The sequence below is a fragment of the Emydura macquarii genome, unplaced genomic scaffold (assembly GCF_026122565.2).
Source record: "Emydura macquarii macquarii isolate MOO-44397 ecotype Brisbane River unplaced genomic scaffold, CSIRO-AGI_Emac_v2 contig_2863, whole genome shotgun sequence".
In the NCBI taxonomy this organism is placed as follows: domain Eukaryota; kingdom Metazoa; phylum Chordata; order Testudines; family Chelidae; genus Emydura; species Emydura macquarii.
In genome coordinates, this window is record NW_027133000.1 from 1,442,808 (window position 1) to 1,461,895 (window position 19,088).

General features: G+C 40.8%; 1 protein-coding gene across 2 annotated transcripts in view; it reads right to left on the reverse strand.

Annotated features, from left to right (window-relative positions):
- The window catches only part of PPA2 (inorganic pyrophosphatase 2), a 43,961-nt gene that overhangs the window by 17,004 nt on the left and 7,869 nt on the right, over positions 1–19,088 (reverse strand). The window contains exons 4-8 of one of the 2 annotated variants that reach the window (XM_067568182.1): positions 12,185–12,268; positions 11,398–11,451; positions 8,766–8,885; positions 6,186–6,272; positions 3,754–3,880 (exon numbers count right to left, since the gene is read on the reverse strand). In XM_067568182.1, the coding sequence (XP_067424283.1) occupies positions 3,754–3,880; positions 6,186–6,272; positions 8,766–8,885; positions 11,398–11,451; positions 12,185–12,268 (472 nt within the window). The remainder of the gene's footprint in view (positions 1–3,753; positions 3,881–6,185; positions 6,273–8,765; positions 8,886–11,397; positions 11,452–12,184; positions 12,269–19,088) is intronic. The other variant, XM_067568184.1, reaches the window with a different exon arrangement.

Below are 19,088 nucleotides of genomic sequence, written 5' to 3' on the forward strand. Positions count from 1 at the left end.
AACAGCCGTAACATGGAGTCAGACAGTCCCCTTGGGTACTCTCATCTGTCTTGCCACCCAGGTGAGCCTACCTTTGTGACAGATTGATCCTTGGGGTAAGGGTCCCAGCAATATTCAGGTTACTTTCAGCCCCGAAGAACCAGGCACTTACCCCAGGGCAACTGCACTTTAGATCTCACACCAGAGATATAGCTTGTAGCCAGTCCTATAATAAACTATCTACAGATTTATTATATGGGACAAGGAAACAAGAGAGTTATTTACACGTTTAAAGCAGGTAAACATATATACACACAAATTAGTTCCAAACTTAAGTTTCAAAAAGTAAAAGAAGCTTGTATAATAAACAAGCTTTGTATGTCCTTCAGGGCTAATGCAGGCTAAGTACTGGGGATCTTTTGCTTATGCCTAGTAACGCTTGCCCGCACAAGCCCAAGCAGCATAAAGATACAGTTCCTCTTTGTTAGGAGTTTTTATGCCCTCCCCTCTCAAACTTCTGCTTTTAGCTTCAAACTCAGCTGATGGGAGCAATTCACTTGCAAGACTCATCTTCATGGGGAATGAACAACAAAGTATTTTGTTCTCATTAATGTTCTACTCTAATCTGTCTGGTGTTGATGGGCTTCCTTGTCGGGCAGGACATAACACCTTCTGTTGGAGAACAGCACTTTACACTAGTTAATGTCTCTCTCCTGTCAGGTGATTTATACAGTTACAGAGGCTTACAATCTGTACGCTCACATATTACCTTACAATATGGGATACAGATGTTATACTTGAGATTAATGCATGCAGCAGGTTACAAACATTCATTAAAGTCCAAATACTAAACACATTTTTATAATTCTAATATCTATTTTAACAAGACTAACACACAGGTGAGCCAGACTGGTTTCCACCTATTTATTTGTTAGTATTCAATTGAGGCATGAGGACTTTTGCATGAGCTGACACCTGGTCTGCCAGCATCACATTATGAGACAACCATTCGTGCTCAATTAGGTTCCTTCTTACGGGAAAGAAAAAAATGGATGCATGAGATTAAACTTCAGGGTTTAAGAAATACAACTAGAAAACTACACATATATATTCCAAGATGAAAAATCGTGTGTATACACACACAAAAATATGAACTGTTGCATGTGATGTTTTGAAAAGCATTAAATAGTCTATTTCAAAATAAATTGGAGTTCTATCACCAAAGCACCCAATCCTTTATGGCAAGAATATTACTCAATAAAACTAAAACCAGTGTTAAGACAGCACTACTGCACTAAGTATTAAACAATGGCTCAGTTTTTTTCCATATTCTACTTACGTCATACTAAACTTTTTCTTAATCGGTTTAAGTTGTGGTCCAAAGGAAGTATAAGATGTTAAAAAAAGAAAAAACTTTTTTTTTGGTCTATAATATGACACCAGTTACTTGTCAAGATCACTTAGCAGGGCACCAAGTGGTTTTTATTTATTACAAAATTTATATTGGTACCCTTGCACCTTATGAAAAGTTTTAAACTTTGGTGCAACCATTGAGAGCAACTCCACAGATCTTAGATCCTGCGAGAGGAAGACGGGGGAAGAAGGCAGAGAGATGCTCTCAGATAACTGAATCTCAACTCAGCCCTTTTAACAACCTGTGCCACTCCATTTGCTTGCAACTACATTGTGATAGCTGAAGCTTCAGAATCATTTTTAAGGTCTATCACAAGTTCTGATCATGGGGGCAAGGTCCACAGCAAAAAGCAAGGTGTCACAGCCTCCAAACCAAATGTAGATGGAAAAAGGATCTATGTGCTTCAGCTGTCACCTGAAAATCCAAGATGACCATGTGACTATGAGCCATACCAGCAAACCCCTATCCATTCATATAGATGCTTCCCTATGCCATTAGCATCAGTTCTGTCTCATCCAGACTGAACCAATTTGCACACTGCAAAAGCAAATAGTTAAATATCTGGTTTTGATGAAAAAGAGTGATAGATCTGAGCGTCATCCTCACACTGATGAAGCTGCAGGCTGAGTCATCTCACTATTTCCCTAAACTAAATTAACTTAACTAAACTTAATTGCTGTAACAGACCAAGTTTGAGAAGGCAGAAACACTGTGCTACAATTGAACTGCCTCAGTGATTTTAACCACCACCAGCCCAAGCCCTTACTTACCCCTTCATCATTCACAGGTAATCTGTAAGTCATGGTGACCTGCGAGAACAATGAAAAGAGGAGGGCCATCTAGGTAGCCCACTGATCCGGATAACAACTTGCCTTAATATTGCATTCAGCCACCAGGGAAATGGTTCAACAGCTCAGCAACATAATTCCTCAGATATCTGGAACTCTATTGCATACATCCGTCCTTGCAAACAGACCATTAAAACAGGAACACTATCCCAACAAGAGGATAAGTCTGACCTTATGGGCCGGAGTACATAGGATATTTAGTCTTAGAACATAATCATTAACGTGATAAATATTGACCAAGACTTGCACAAGATTTTAGCCCTTTGATTCCCAGTGACTTTATTTTTAAGAAAGAATGAAGCCTTGTTAGCTACATGACACGTAACACACCCTTAACCTCTTCTGACAGAGCACTCCAGGAATAGGAAGGTATCTCAGTTACCATCCCAATTTAAAGCAACCCTGCCAACCTGAAATCTAGTTAATTTAAAAAAAAATAAGTTAAAGATAGTTTCAGGTGCTACACCTGCCCTGGAGTTCCGCCATCCATTTTTTGTGGCTACACAAATCACACTTTTTTTTTTTTTAAGTATATTTTTCTTGTCTGTTACTGTGCAAAGGACCCAAACAAAACAAACAACCGGATGAATGGCTATAGGGGAGACAATGGGAATTAGATGACTGGCTATAGGGGAGACAAACTAATAATACAGAAAGTAAAGACTTTATAAAAATGTTTTCTTTTCATTTCTTTCAACATTAGTACATGCTATTTCACAGATGCAAGTAAAAGCTTTTCAGACAAATTTGATTTTTTTTTAAAAGTTAGATGTGTTCCTTGGATCTCTACCTTCTCTGCTGACACTAACCAGGCTTCTGTTAGAGTCAACTGTGATAATGATTTTGCAACGTGAACTACAGAAAGCTAAAATGAGACCACCAACTAATTTCACATGTGCAACAATTATCGGTTACTTTGGAGTCATGTAGCCAAAACCCTGCAGGATACTTTGAAAATGTAGGGGCATCGTCAGAGTGCAAAGCTCTGCCTACCCAAAGACCATGAACAGAAAAACCTCAGACAGCCAATGGAAATTAGGAGTGTTCAAAGAAAATGACAACAAGTGCAAGGGTCCAGAAGCAGCAAGGGTTTAAACTTTACAATGCTCTCAAACACTTACCAAGGAAGTGATGTTTCAGAAATCATGTCTCACACAGGGCTGTGTGTGTGACAGGTCATCTGAGGAAGCCCAGAGATAGCTAATAAACTTCCTAAAGGTCAGTGTGAGATACATATGTGCGTTCCCTAAAGAGGATGTTTGAGTGCAAACAATAAATAGATGAATACATGCTCCCTTTTCTTTAGGCAGTCTGCTTGCCTCATCCTTTATGTGTCAAAGTCACACACCACTCTACTGGCCATGCAATCAAAAGCAAGGTGCAAATATTTAAATCTGGAGCTCTGCAGTTAGTAATCTAGGCCACATTTCCAATTCCAAATTCTAGGTTTATCCTGTGTCTCAAAGTTCACTTGCTGAAATGGATGGTGTGAGGAGAGGTAAAGATACTTGCCATGAATTTTCTGGGCTTCTGGGTCATCCACACTGATGGCAATAATCTTCCAATCCGTCTCTCCTTCATCAATAAGAGCCAAAACTCCAAGAACCTTTACCTGAACAATCTCACCAGGCGAGTGAACCTGAAAGCACAGCAGCAGAATTTCTCTCTCAAAAAGGTACAGAAAAGGCTACACATTCGCGACCTTTTGGTCTTCCTCTAACAGACCAAAAAGCTGTTCTCCTCTTTCAACTCCACGACATTCTTGACCAGAATTGACATCCTGTTTCTAAATGATTCCCATGCCTACTCGCTCCTCTCAATTCTTCTCGTACCTTCAATTCTCTCTTCTTCTTCTCTCTCTGTGCAGTAATTTCTTCAAGGAGAAAACTGACACATTCTAGCAAGAATTCCCTTCCCTCCCTCCATCTTTACCCCAATTTGTGATCCAGAAGCACCACTCATTCATCTTCTAATCCAGTGTTTCTCAATTAAATTTGGCTGCGGAACCCTTTTTAACTTCTGCGGGGCCATGCGATACCCTCCACTGAAAAATCCGGGACATCTTCCCCTTTTTGGCAGCACGGTATTGGCTGTTTTCAGCGGCACGCGCTGTCAGCTGTTTTCAGCAGCGCAATTTCAGCAGCTTTTGGTGGCGCGATTTCAATTTTTCACGGAACCCTGAAATTCATCTCGCGGAACCCCAGGGTTCCACGGAACACCAATTGAGAAACACTGTTCTAATCCCTTCTACCTGTTCCCATCCCAACTCCTGATCTCACTCATCCTCTTGGCTCCTTTCTCCTAGCTTTCAAACATACACCCATCTTCCCACTCAAAATTCACCCTGGCTTCTCCAAATACAACCCCATCTCCCTCTTCTTTTCCTCCAAACCCCATGAGTGTGAGGTGTCTTCCTGATGCAGCAATTTCCTCTTCTCCAATTCCTTCTAGGTTCCCATGTAGTCTAGATTCAGGTTCCTCCTCTCCACTGGCTCAGCCTTTACCTAGGTCACCAGCAATCAGTTCTGGCATAGTCCAAGGAGCATCTTCTCCAAATTCATCCTCTCTGATGTATCCACCACCCTTAGCACAACTGATGATCACTATCTCCCTTCCTAACTTTCTGGACTTTCAGAATTTTTCTCCCTCCACGTTGTAACCACCTTACCACTCCAAATGATCTTTTGGAGTCTCCTTCTCAATCCATCTCAGTCAATATCCCATAAGTACTATACTAGATTTCCTCCTCTTTCCTTTCCCTCCTTCATATCTGGGTGGCCTCAACTACCATCTCTAAATAGGTAAACTCCCAAATCTGCCTTTCCACCTTTCCCCCTCATCCAGTCTCACACATTTATCTTTCTGGCCCCCTGTTCCCTATATTTCTCACTGGCAATTCAAGTGCAACGTGGCCAAAAAACAAACAAAAAAAAAGTTATCTTCCCTTCACTAAAGCCCTGCACGCTCTCCCTTAAGAACTGCGTTGCCCTTTTGAGTTATATAAAACCTGACATTTTGTCTTCTTGTCTCTCTTACTCAATACCCAGCTTTTGTCAAATCCTGCTGGTTCTTTTTTCCTCTCCAAAATCCACCATTTCATAGAGTTTAAGGCCAGAATGGACCACCATTCTGTTTATCACAGGCCACCAACGCCACCTAGCACCACACACAAAACTCAACAACCAAAATTAGACCAAAGTATTACAGCCCATGGGAGACTAGACTATTATGTGTCACAGGCACAGAATACAAGGGATCAAGGTGGTACAAGAGCCCAATATCCCTGCCACGGCAGAGAAATGATTAAGTGAGATATACCTATATAATCCTGGCAAGTGAGTTGCACCCACACACTGCAGAGGAAGAGAATATCTCCCCTCCCCCACCCCACTCCCAAGTCAATGCCAATCTGAAAATTTCTTCTCAACCCCACATCAGGCCATCAGTTAGACCCTGAACATGTGAGCAAGAAACTGCCAGCCAAGCAGTTGAGTGAGTGAGTGAGTGAGAGAAAGAGAGAAAGAAAATCACTGGTGCCACCTCAGAGCCCTGGCCCACTTCATCCAATGTGCCATCTCCAGCCATGGCCATCTCTGATGATTCAGAGAAGGGATATAGAAACACGTCCAGAATACTTGGGGAGGAGAAGGGAATCCCTTCCTGACCTCTGCCAGAGGCCGGCAGAAACCCTAAAGCATGAACTTTTAATATAAGACATAAACCAGAAATGAGCCCCAGAGCTTTTAAACCCTTCCCTTACCAACACAAGCAACCCTCAGTTTTCTCTCAGTTTCCAAATACCAGTTGTCAATACTTTGGTCATCCCCCAATCAGGAATAGTGCAACCTCTTCCCTCTGGTCAATTGCTTCCATCTTGCACCTCTCCATTCTATCCAAAAAGCTGCTACCAAAATATTAAAATAACCTTGGTAATTAAGACAAACCTTTGTGCCTATTTCACACACATCAATGGGATCGTTATCACCACAACATCCTGTACTGTTATCTTTATGGTGTGGATCTTCCCAAGTCTGTTAATGGATTCAGAAACAAAAGTTAATAATTAAACTTCAATTACAATTCCTTAATTTACTTATAAATTACACATATTAATAAAACATCAGTAAAGAGCCATCCCCTCCTTTTTCTGGCAATAGGCATGCTTAGCTCAGTAAAGATGGTAGATCTTATGAACCTGGATAAGACAGACAAGCGTGTTTCTAAAAAATATGCTCAATGTTTTGTTTGTTGTTTTTTTAATTAATAAGGGGATTGTTTTAAAACTTAGTTATTTCCACTTTTAGAAAAAATTTAGTAGCCGCTATTTTACTGTTAAAAGCAGCATCAGTTTTTTGTGACTTGTAGCCTCTGAAAGTAGGAAATTGTTTCAATTTGGGGATTTTCTTGTCCATGTTCAAAGTACTAGAATCTACTAATCAAATCTACTAGAAATGAGGGAGGCGGATGCACGCGCACACCCCTCCCTCCCTCCCGCCCCGCCCCCCAAAAAATGGGCTTTAGTAAGAGAAAGAGAGCCTGGAGGTCACATTTCTTCCAAGGTACCCTCACCTACTTCCCCACTGTTTGTTCATGACTCATGAGTGAGAGCTCTCCGGGGCAATTTTGAATGTGGTCTTTTTTGCTGCAATAACTTTAGAAGACAATTTGGATGCATATGCCTCTGAATTTCAACATCTACATAATACTACAGCTTCTTATGAAGAGCAGTTATAAACTCTGGGCCTGATCCAAATAGGAGTCTTTCCATTGTCTCCAGTGGGCTTTGGATCAGGCCCAGTGATTACAAAATGGAAATTAAATGAAATGGTTGATAAACCCTCTTGCACTTTCTAAAGAAAACATATCCTCTCCAAATGTACTGATTTATTAAGGCCACCATTTCATGCTGAGGAAGAGAAGAGAAATTGACAGGACTATTCACCACTGCAGGAACTCCTTTACCACTACCACAAGACTAGCTTTCCCTCCCATCCTCATGAAGACTACTGAGTTAAAAGTCATTATGGGAGCTGCAGTCGTTCCCCTCCTACATCGCCTAATGGGGATGGCACTGGTGTTCATCCAAATTTCTACCTCAAGCAAACCTCATTTTGTGCCAAAAATCACAAATAAGAAAGGAAAAGGAATTCCTGCAATGGTAAGTAAGCTTTCTTTTTGGAACAGATGTTCTCTTTCAGTCCAAGGATGTCTTCTTCCTGATTATGCGTGTTACCTGAATAACTTCAGTACACATTTTGGCAATTTCTGTCACTGACTTTACGCAGCATAATTGCTCATTATTACGATATAGAGCCTTTCATCTGTAGATCGCTGGTTCAAATGCAGCCTAGTTCAGCAGTGACAAAAGTCATGACCATCCAATTTCTGTTTCATGGTTTATGTGAAATTAGCTTATTAGCCTCAGTCTCATTCCCAAGAACAAGCCTTGGCAACAATAAACCATCTCCTCCCAACAGAGACTAACAGGCAGCATTGCTGGTCATCTCAGCAGAAAAGCCAAGGACTAAAAGGATAGGAAGACTGAACTACCATGCAAGCACTAGGGGAGGTTTCTCTCCAGGACAGGGTTGAGGTGCATTAGTGGGGCAGTCTGCGTAAGCTCACATTGCTACTGCTCATGCCATAGTTGTGCCATGGATAAACAAGAGATTGCCATTATCTGGGGTTGTCAATTTGGAGTCTGTCATCAGCACTAAATTCACACTCCAAAAAGGATTTTGTTTTACTTTTGCTGCACTTCTTTTTGTCATGTGTTATTTACAAGAATTAAATAACCAAACGTCTAAACCTGTGTTATTTACACGCCTTACATACACACATCTAAAACTGTTATTTATAAGAATTAAATGTAATGTAATTTAAACCTATGAGTTATTTACAAGAATTAAATAACCAAACATCTAAACTTTTTGTCACCACATTTGGAATTTCAGCCAATTTTTTTTTTTTTTTTTTTTTTTTGAAACACGAAACATCACATTTTAAATTAAAATATGATCAAACAAGTCTGAAATTTCAGATTAAAATAAGCCAAGGTAACTACAGTTTGGGTTAACCCAAAAACTAACAGTCCCTGTATTTTTTCCTTTGTCAAAGATTTTCAGACTTTCAATTACTATTTACACTGCCATATAGGAATAGCCTATATGAATTTACTACCTGCACCTTGTGTAAGTGGAAAAAATGTTAATATTTCTTGGTTTAAATTCAGGAGGATGACAGCATAATCCTGTCACATGGTACAAAAAAGTAAAAGCATAAGTTACAAAGTTCCTTAAATACTTAACTCCTTCCTGAACTAGCACACACAATTACACATATGCCCTAACTCTGATCAAAATTTATGGACACAATAGAGCTCTGCATAAAAAATTCGTAATTTACAAATCTATCAAACAAAAACACCCTTCTTGCAACTAATTTGCATTCAGGCAATGCTCAGGATTTATAAGGCAATTTACTCGGAAGACAGGAAAGTTTCACCATAATAACAAAAATGTTACCTGAGGGAGGGCACCATAATTCCATATATAACCCTTGTGAGGGAAGATATTGGCCACATATCGAAGCTTGCCTCTCTTTATATCTTGTTTAATGGGATTCAATGGTTCCTCGGTGGCAATCTAAGCAGATTGTAAGAGAGAGAGAGAGTGAGAAGAGAATTCTAAAATGGAGAGCAATTAATCCTGTAACCAGCTGGGTAAGAAGTTGCGTTTTGGGCAGTGGGAAGAGCATGCTTGAGTTTTGGAAAGTATTAAAGTGTGATAGCCTCACTAATTCTCGAGGGTCATGTTTAAAAACAGACTTGTTACCAATGTTTTAAGCTTTGGTGTGAAGTATTCATGGGGAAAAAAACTGGACCCAGACAAGCAAAGGCACAATATTATACGGAGTCTGTCACAGTCAGATACAAGTACTAAAGGGGGCTTAGGTTGGAAGCCTCTGCACTTTATGGGACAAATTTGGTAGTAACATAAATAGGGGCCCAAGATGATCATACAACAGGGGTTATGACAATGAGAAAATGCTTTATCTTACATCTTCCTGCTAGATGTTTTCCTACTCCATCTGCTTTCTCTATCCATATCATATAAATTACCCTTGTTCTGTACACCCATTCTGCGCACCTAATGAACACCAAATTGGTGCAAGGTTGGAAGCAGATTAAGTTAAACAGAAAAAGGCACTCTTGTTCCAGAATAAAAGTCTCCACATGGGGATCTATTGCAGAATAGCTTATTCCACAATAGTTATTCTGGCCAGTTTCCCCATGTAGATAAGCATGACTTAACGATTTACGCATGTTTTCTGACCTATTTTGCTAAACATGTGACATATACCACCAGTGAAATTGGCCCATGACCAGGTCAGAGCTGGACGTTATGCCTCTAAGTATAGGTCCACTTCTTGTATAAATGCAAAGCATTCTCCAGAAGTTATGATTGTGCAATTCTGGTTTCAGTCAAGATTTTCCCCTGCCTTTGGCAAGACCCTACCAGTGAAAAACTGGAGTAACTCCACTGAAATTGGTGATGTTGCTCCAGATGTACAGCAATTTAACTGAGCAGAATAATTTAGCCCCTGCCTGTGTTGCCAGAGTGTTGGAAGAGGCTGTGAGGATGCAAAAAATGAGAATGACCTCAAGGAAGGCCAAGGGGAAACTATGTAAACTATTGGGGCATGCAGGAAATATGATCTAGTAAGATGGAGCTGGGGAGACACTCATCTTAAGGCAAATTTCAATAACTTTGTTTCTTAAATTCTTTATATCAGGTAAGAAAGTCTTTGCATGAAGGGAAGACCAGTCCAGGAGTCCACAGATATGTGGTGCCCCATGTCTAAGTTTTGGCTTCCTACCATGGCCCGATCTGAAGGATGGTGTCCGGGAGCAAGGAGGGGGGTAGGAGGACAAAAGTCTGAGGGGCACTGATATAATCTCTGCCTCAGTGGTACCCTAAGAATTTCAATATTCCAGCAGTTATTTGTCCAGCTGGCATAGCAAGGCAAAGACAGCCATTTCTTGTCTCTTGCAAGAAGTTAGAGGTGGAGAAGCCAGACAAGGATGTCAAGCCATGTTGGACCCTGATTCTAACAGGATGAAGTCTTGTCTATACCACCAGAGGTCAAGTGAAGTATCAGGAAAGAAAATAAAATACACTGAAAGCAACCCAATTTCAATTAAGCCTTTAAATTAGTGGAATTAGAATTTTTGGCAAGCAGACCCAGCCTTCCCCTGATGTCTTCTTAAAATTTAAGGTGATTACTTAGAAGAAAAAATAGCAACATTATTCCTAGAGGTATCAACTGTGATAGTGAACACAGTTTAAAAATCCAATCTTCACAGTCATCAGGGAAAAAAAATTAAGCTCTGGACAGGGCACCAACATAGGCAAGACTAAACAGTTTACCCCCAAACTTTCATAAAACACTTGGGAAGGGAGCCCTGAAATTAATATATTACCTAGGAAACAAGCTAGATTCTGTAAGATTTAGGAGTTCTTTTACCTAAACTACAGATGAAGCATGCCTAAGCTTCTGAATTATGACACAGCAGAGAAATGCTCCAATCAGGCTCTGAACTTCAAAAGCTCATTTTCCAGGAAGAAAAACTTCAAAAGTAATTAAGTGACAACAAGTGCTGTTAGCTCTAAGATGATGCTTTTTGATTGCCAATACAAAAGTCAAGATTAGGACTGACACACTATAATTTTTCACTGGTAAAGCTCATTGAGGGATTAAATCTCTTGAATCGAATGTTAAATAAGTTACTGTACCTGTGTATTTGAAGGGAAAATTGAGTTCAGGACACCATCCTGCACTTTACATTTTAAAGACATGTTCTGCCACTCTTATTCATATTGAGTAGCACCTTATTCTGCACCTTGAAATCAATGGGGTTGAGGAATAAGGAAATACTACATGTGAGTAAGGGAGGCAAAACTAGGCCCTTCATTTTTTAACTATCGGGAAAACATCAGCATATATAACTGCAAAGAAACATTCTATTAGTAAGAATTTTATATAAGGATACAACCAAATAAAACTGACTTTCTAAAATGTTGGAAATCATTACAGCACCATCAATTCTGCAAATACCTATATATTTAATAATCAAAGATTTTTCTTTTAAATTACCTCCATTTTAGCATTTGACCAGCGAGGTACTTCTACAACCATGTTAAAAACTACCTAAAGTGAAAAAAAAAATTTGAAGCATTTAAAAAAAAGTTAAGTTGGTGATAAACATTTTGTGTGATATGTTATTTCTTCTGTATCTGACAGCAATACTTGCCAACACTGACAACTTAGGCATTTAATTTTCTAGATGCAACTTGTTTACAAGCCCATTGTTTCTCACAACATTATTTCATCTTCTCAAGTGAGAAGACAGGGTGACTGCTAAGGGAGATTTAGAAATCTCCACGATGCTTTTCAGTCTAGTCTAGTCTAGGATACATTTCTTCACACAATGCTCAATTTTCCTGTAGAACCCGTGGCCACGAATTTAGCCTACAGTTTAGCAGGATTAAAAAAGGATTGGATATTTTATACAGGTAAAAAATATATTTAAAAAATAAACAGGAGTTTTGGAAGAAATATTAATTAAAGCATAAACACACAACAAAATAACCCAACCCTCTACCAAAACAAAGCACTTCCATGCACACACTTCACCCTCTGGGGAGAGAATGAGAGAACAAACATGTGACAGATATGTAGTTACATTACTAAATGCACTGCTGGAAGATACTCAGATACTATTAGGATGAGTGTGATATAAGAACTAACAGAGAACAGAACAGGTCAAAATCTAACCTCTAATTAATGCGGGTTAAGAGGAAATTATCCCTGGGGACAAGTTATCCCATAATTGCCTACTGCAGCGTTTCTTGCACCTTGTTTTGAAGCAGCTGGTACTGACCTCCTTCTTGAGTGGAGGATACTGCCCAAAATGAACCACTGCTCTGATCCGTATGAAAAGCCCTGTGTTCCTATGTCTTATTCTCTGTGTGACAAGGCAGGGGAGATAATATATTTTATTCACCTGTTGGTGAGAGAGACAAGCTTTTTGAGTTTACACAGAGCTCATCTTCAGGTCCGGGAAACTAAAGCCAGGTCTACAGTACAAACTTACATCGGTATAACTATGTCACTCAAGGGTGTGAAAAGTCCACACTCGTGAGTGACACGTCACCTGAGTCATTCCTGAGTGCTATGTCAAGGTGAGGGTTTTTCCCCCTCGACATAACTACCAGCTCTCGCAGAGGTGGATTGACTATGCCAACGGGCGCTCTCCTGTCAGCATAGTAGTGTCTTCACTGAAGTGCTACAGCGGCACCACTGCAGAGTTTTAAGTATAAACTTGCCCCATCACAAAGTGTCACTGCTAAATACAAGATCTGATTAGATTGTTTAGCATAAGTAGTTAACGCATATCTCAAGGGACCATTCCAAGTCAAGAGGCTCATGAACACCCTTCTAGTCATAGGGAGGAAAGAATAGCTCAGGGAGAACTGTTAGTGATTGTTACAATAAAGCATAAATCCAGTGTCTCTATTTAGTTCACGATTTTTAGCGTCTAGCAAAGTTATAAATTTAAGCTGCAAGACTTGTCTTTTGAAAGTGTTGTGCAGGTTTCCTTTGAGGATGAGGATTGACAGGTCAGATAGAGAACGATCACTCTGTGAAAAGCGTTCACCCACAGATGAAGCGGTGTTTTTATCTTTTATCATTTTCCTGTGTGGGTTCATTCATTCTGCGTAACAGAAATAAGTCAGAATACATCAAGCAATGGCAACAATTAAAATATTTATTTCTGGTGCATTATGGATTATAACATTTCTTAGTAACTAAGGAAAAAATTTTTTTACATAAAAGATGCATCACAGTATTACTGCTCCACTCAAGGACAGACAAACCACTCCTTTGTAAAAAGTAACATGATTTCTTAAAAAGAAAGATGACATGCCAAACTGCCTTCATTGGAATTGCACCCAGGTATTGAATTTGTCCCAAAATGTCACTTTGTCTAGGACCCAAGGAGACACTTCTTACATGAATGTAAAAAATGTAAACAATATAGCAACCTCATGCAACATCCTAGAGGACTGCAGTCTGTTAAGTTTAAGAATGGGTTTTGTGTCACTGTGGGCCAGAAACTGTATGCAACTCCGGAGGGATGGGCTACCACAGCTCTTCTGGGAAATAAAAACAGTGGAGTGGTGGTAAAGGTGAACCACTCAGGTTATAAACACCTCCAGAAAGATACCTTACCCTGAGGAGGTTTGCATTTACCAGTTCAAACTGTGTTTTCCAGAGACCAACAGACAAAGTAAGGGCTTTTGGTACAAAAAAGGCTGAGTTTAAACTAACATATGGCTTTCTTTTGATTCGGCAAACAGACAAGACCTTGGGTTCTAGGAGAAACCCAACCCTTGTTGAAGGGTTGTAAAGACTGACATCTACCAGAGCCCTATGCTGGAGTTGGGGTGACCTCTGGTAAGCATGCACGAATTTCAATTGTTTTTATGTTTTCTCTGTGATGCTTTTACTTTAAGAATAACTGTGCTTACTGAGAAAGAGCTGTGTGGTAACTTGTAACTGCGGGCAATACGCTGGTCACAGCCTTTGGAAAGAAAGCAACGCACAGATGCTGGCTGTTAGCCAGACTGGCTTTCTGGGGATTTCACAGTGAGGTGCAGAGGGACTGCGAGCCTAACACCCACTCTAAAAGGACAGACACATGGGTCTCCATACAAGAGAGATGTTGGCTAGGAGCCTAAACCTTAAGCGGTTGCCTCAAAGAGGACCAGGAGGGAGAGAAGGGGTGGGAATGTTAACCATGAAAATGACATGAAATACCTGTATTTTTGCTCCTAGTGATCTGCCGTATTAGTTAACTAACAAATAGATTTCAAGAGCTGGTATAATCATCTGATCAAAGCCAGCCATTGCAGTCCCAAATTTGAACCCTCTTCCCAAATTTGAGAAATGAACTTAAAAAAGCAAGAGAGAATCTCAGCAATCAACCTCTCACTGATTGATCCTCAAGGGCACAAGTATTTCACAGTCCTCTCACAGCCAAAAGATCCCAAAACACATTCTATATTGACTTGTATAATGGCCATGCCCACAATACGCTAGGTGCTGTCCAACCTCATAAGACAGGAGTCCATCTCTTGAAAAGTTCATAACCTAAGATAATATAGCAAGAAAGAGAGGTCAGAGACCTTAAGAATCAGTTCAGTGAGAATATTCCATAGGTAAAAAGTGGCTTGAAGATTATGAAATAAGCGGGCAGCACTGGTGGAGGAGACATAATGGGAACGGAAGTGTGATAAGACACAAAAGCAGATAAGGGCAGGATTGTGAGGAGCCAGTTAAGATTGGGTTGTGTATCTGGCAATTATCTCTAACTCTCCCCCCAGAATCATAGTGTTGCAATCATCATGGACAGGCTCTCACAGCTGGAGAGAGATGACAAAACCTTGTTGAACTGGCCCACTCCAAAAATGCTACGGCCAATTTTGGTGCCGCGCTCTAAAAGAAATGCTAACAGACTAAACAAATAATCATTCTGATTTTGATCATTACCACAGGAAAAGAACCTACAATGTCTTGCTGAAATATTACAGGCTAACCTTGCATTGCCACCAGAACCTTATTTTTGTTGTGAAGGAGATTGGAGGAGATTTACCCATACACCTGTGTTGTAACTGCATTTTCCTAACAGTGTCTGTTACAGTGGCTTCTGCAGAATACAGAGATTTTTTAAAAACTTAAACTGATCAAGAACTACTTGAGGCCTTCAGTGAGCCAAGAAAGACTCGCAGGGCCAGAGTCTCAGCTGGCGTAAACTGGTGTAGCACAATTTATTTCAGTGAAGCTACACTTATTTTATCTCAGCCAAGAATCTGGCCCTCAGGATTTCTGATATCAGTTGAACACAAACTGTCAAGAGCACTGAGAACAACAGCCTAACAGATCAATTCATATGCCAAAAAAAAATCAAAAAAAAAAAAAATCAAAGCCTCTGAAAGGTTGAGCTGCCCAAGTTTCAGCTGCTACGGATGTTTACAAGAGTTTAATAGCTTCAAGCAGTCCTTGTGTTTAAAAATAAAAAACAGTTTGTTTATAGGACAACCAGATTTTTCCAGGGATGAACCAGGGCACTGGGTTCATGAGTGGATGGTTTTAATGGGGATCAGGGAGGTATGCAGAGGAAGGTTTGACAGTTGGAGACGAAAGGGATGAGAGAAATGGCTGCTCATTCCTTCCTCTCTAATATAGTCTATGCTGTGTCTTCTCTTCTTCTTTTCCCAATATTTTCTCCTCTTCTCCGTTCTCCTCTCCCTTCCTTGCCTAGACTTCACACTGGGATCTTCCCAGTATCTCCTCTTATTCTCTCCATCACATAGAGTCAGTCCTGCCTTTCCACCCATGAATATCTCTTGCTTCCACTATCCCTTATGCCTTGCCACAATGTAGTGCCGCCCCACCTTCTGTTACAGGGGAAGTAGGCAGAAGTACAGATGCCAGCCCTTGTCTGATGGCTGCCTCCTGGGCCTGGTGAGCTGCCTGTAGGCTCACCGTTTGCAGCAATGCCCCAGATGCCATATGGTTCTGATTCTCACATGCGTGAGGGGCTTCATGGAAGGCAGGCTGTATGACAGACCTGGATGGAGGTGGTTCCTGAGGTTCATGTTCACATGACCTGTTTCACCAGCTCTGCCGGGTGGTAGCTTCTTTGGAAGACCAGTCTGCTGGGGCTTGGAAAAAAGCAGGACAAAACTGAGTTTGTTGTAAAACAGACAGGGACAGACCATGTTAGCTGGATCCCCTCAGTTCTCAGGGACACACGGATTCTCTACTTATGTATAAGAACTGAGACTGTTTTGTTCATTCACGTTAATATACAGCGCAAACAGGCAGCCATTTTTGTTTATGTTCCCTTAGATACACTGGGAGCTGAGAGAGGGAATTGTTGTTTGCCAAGTGGAGAAAAGCTAATGCGTTACATTTTCTAGCTTCTAAGATGCAATATGACAATGGGAAGAAAACAATTTAAAAAATATTTAGTAGTATCCCTTAAATGACAAATTTTTGTCTATGAGATAAGAACAACACATAGCCAGAGGAGCAGTTTCAGGAAGGGCAGGAGGAGGAAACAGGGCTGCAAATAGTTTACTTGAACCAATCTTTTTCTGGCTTCTCTCCTAGACCACCTCCCTACAAGCTGCCCTCTGGATCCAAGGGTCCCTTCTCACAAACAACCCTTCTCCTCTTGGTAAATCCCCCTTTCCCTGAAGAGCTGTTTACCTCCTTCCCCACTCCTGTTGAGCTCCTGATCCTGTGACCTGTATGGGGCAGGGATTAGGACCAATTATGAATGGGGCGGGGGGTGCGAAGAAATTTGATTTTTGCCTAAGGGATAGGAAATTGAGAGTTTAGGGGCTGCTATGGAACTTTATGGGATAACCTGATTTTGAGTGGAAGGCGAAGCACAACGCATGGCAGCATGTGCGAAGAGTGAGAAAGAGAACAAAACAGATGGGAGGAAGAGATAAAATGAGGAACAAAAGGGATGGGTGAGTATTTCCAGAAAAAGTCTGCAGTTACTCTAGCCACTTGTACAGCAAAGTGCTTTTGGAAAATACAATTAAAAAAAAATTATTTCTGGAGTTGCTGACTCTCCCCGCTTAAGCTTTGTAACATGAGTGTGGCAGAGATAGAAGACAGCAGTTAAACCTTCAATTTGCTTTTCTTCTATGACTATTTAATGCAGCTGCTGCTCATTTGTGATTTTACCAAGTCTCATCATAGGCCGTATGTTGAAAACTGGCAGCCAAAGTTCTAAGGAAAAGTGAACGGAGCAAGCCATGGGTCAGCAGCAGCTGTGCTGAGACAGTGCTTTCAGCTAGAGAAGAGAAAAGAGGGATGAAAAGGATTGTCATGGAATAGGACCACAAATACAGGGAGATGTGCTAACTGTGGACTTGTTCAAAATATAAGCCCCATCCCCAACGTATCACTTGCTATGAGGTGTTGGCCAGTGGCAAATCAAACCAACAATCTCCAGCTATATCAAAGTATATGGCTTGAAAGTATTGCCTCTTTTTTCAGTTCAGTTTTTCCAGTATAAGTTAACAAAGCTACATGGCCAAAAAAAATGCACTGTCCACTCTGAAGTCAAAAGGTTTGCAGACATCTCATCTGGCAAGTCTCTGCACTGGAAAGTGAGGGAAGTCTGATAGCACGGGTGAAGAGTTTTTACTTCCAGCTGTACAAAGAATTGGTTTCAGATGTTCAGTGGCAAGAGGCAAGTAACTAGCCACGTTAAAGTTGTTAAAAGATCCAGGATCAAGAGAAATTTCTGCCATTGGTGAAAATGTAACACCAATTTTCTCAAGCTTGAAGCAACTATTTCTTTAAAATTAAGCCTTATCAATTCACTGAAGTGGCTTCCTTTGCAAACTCCCTCTCCTAGGTTAGATATTAATCTGGTGGCTGAGTGCAAAACGACTTCCTTTGTTCTCAGTCTTTGCTAACCTGCATAACTACAGAGGAAGTTTTTCAAACACTGAATGGAAAGCATCCTTGAGTGGGAACATTGTGATGCAGTCTACCCAGATGGAGCACAAACTATGATTGGGAAGCCCAGAGGTCTGGTTACAAACAGAGGTCTTCTTTGCAGCCCCACTGCCTGCTTGTATGGACCAGGAGGCCCTAATCACAATGAAATCACCAGCATATCTGAAAAACATTAAGGATGCTGCTGGGAAGATAGTTAACTTCATCAGTGCTTGTTCCATTAATTCTAATGGTTTTGCTGTGCTGAGTGATCAACACTGACAAGCTTCTCCTTCATACCCATATGTCTTGGCTTATCACGAAAAAGCACTGACACCCCTTTTTTAACTCATTCCAAATGGCCAGTCACGCTATCAAATCACTTGCCCTCCTGTTTTGATGACTCCTTATGGCTCACCTAGCTGTCTGTCTTACCAGAAGTTTTTACTTAACAGAGGGAACTCAGCTTGAGTTTACAAGGACAGTCAGTCTGTGATGCTATTTAACACAAAGAACATGTCTGAAGCCCTGATTTTAAAAAAAGACCTTATGAGGCTCTGCAAGTAAATGAGGATAATCTTGACATGCCTGAATAATTTCATTGCTGAAGTGAATTAACATCATTCCATCCGAAGTAAAATTATGTATTAAAGGATACCCGACTCATCTGAAAACAGAAGATCTGTGAATACAACATCAAAGACACATACAACGATGAGTAGATTAGAAGTCCTTTCAGTCCAACAGGGAGCGACATTTCAGTTTTGTCTTTAAAACACAACTATGGCCTCTTGAAACTTTCCTACAAGAAGACACTAAGCACTAAGAGCATGTCTACACTGCAATTATATAACTGCAGCTGGCCTAGCCCACCCTGACTTCTCGCAGGGTCCTACAGCCTGGGCTCCAGTCTGAGCACAAAAGTCTACATCACAACTAAACAGCCCCTTAGCCCAAGCCCTGAGAGCCTGAGTCACCTAGCACAGGCCAGACATGGGGTTTTTAATTGCAGTATTGACATACCCTGAAGACCACAGAACCAGCACCTGACAGAGTTCTGACTGCAGCTATAGGAAGAACGTCCAGCATCCACAGATGGAGATTTTGAAACTTTTGATGCTTTTCACATCTACTCACTTGAGTGAGAATTAATTTTCAGTGCTTAAGACAAAAACAGGTTCAGACTCCAAGCTGGTAATGAGACTAAAGGTAATTATCAACTCCCCTAACATCTGGTAAGCAGTCACACTCAACTC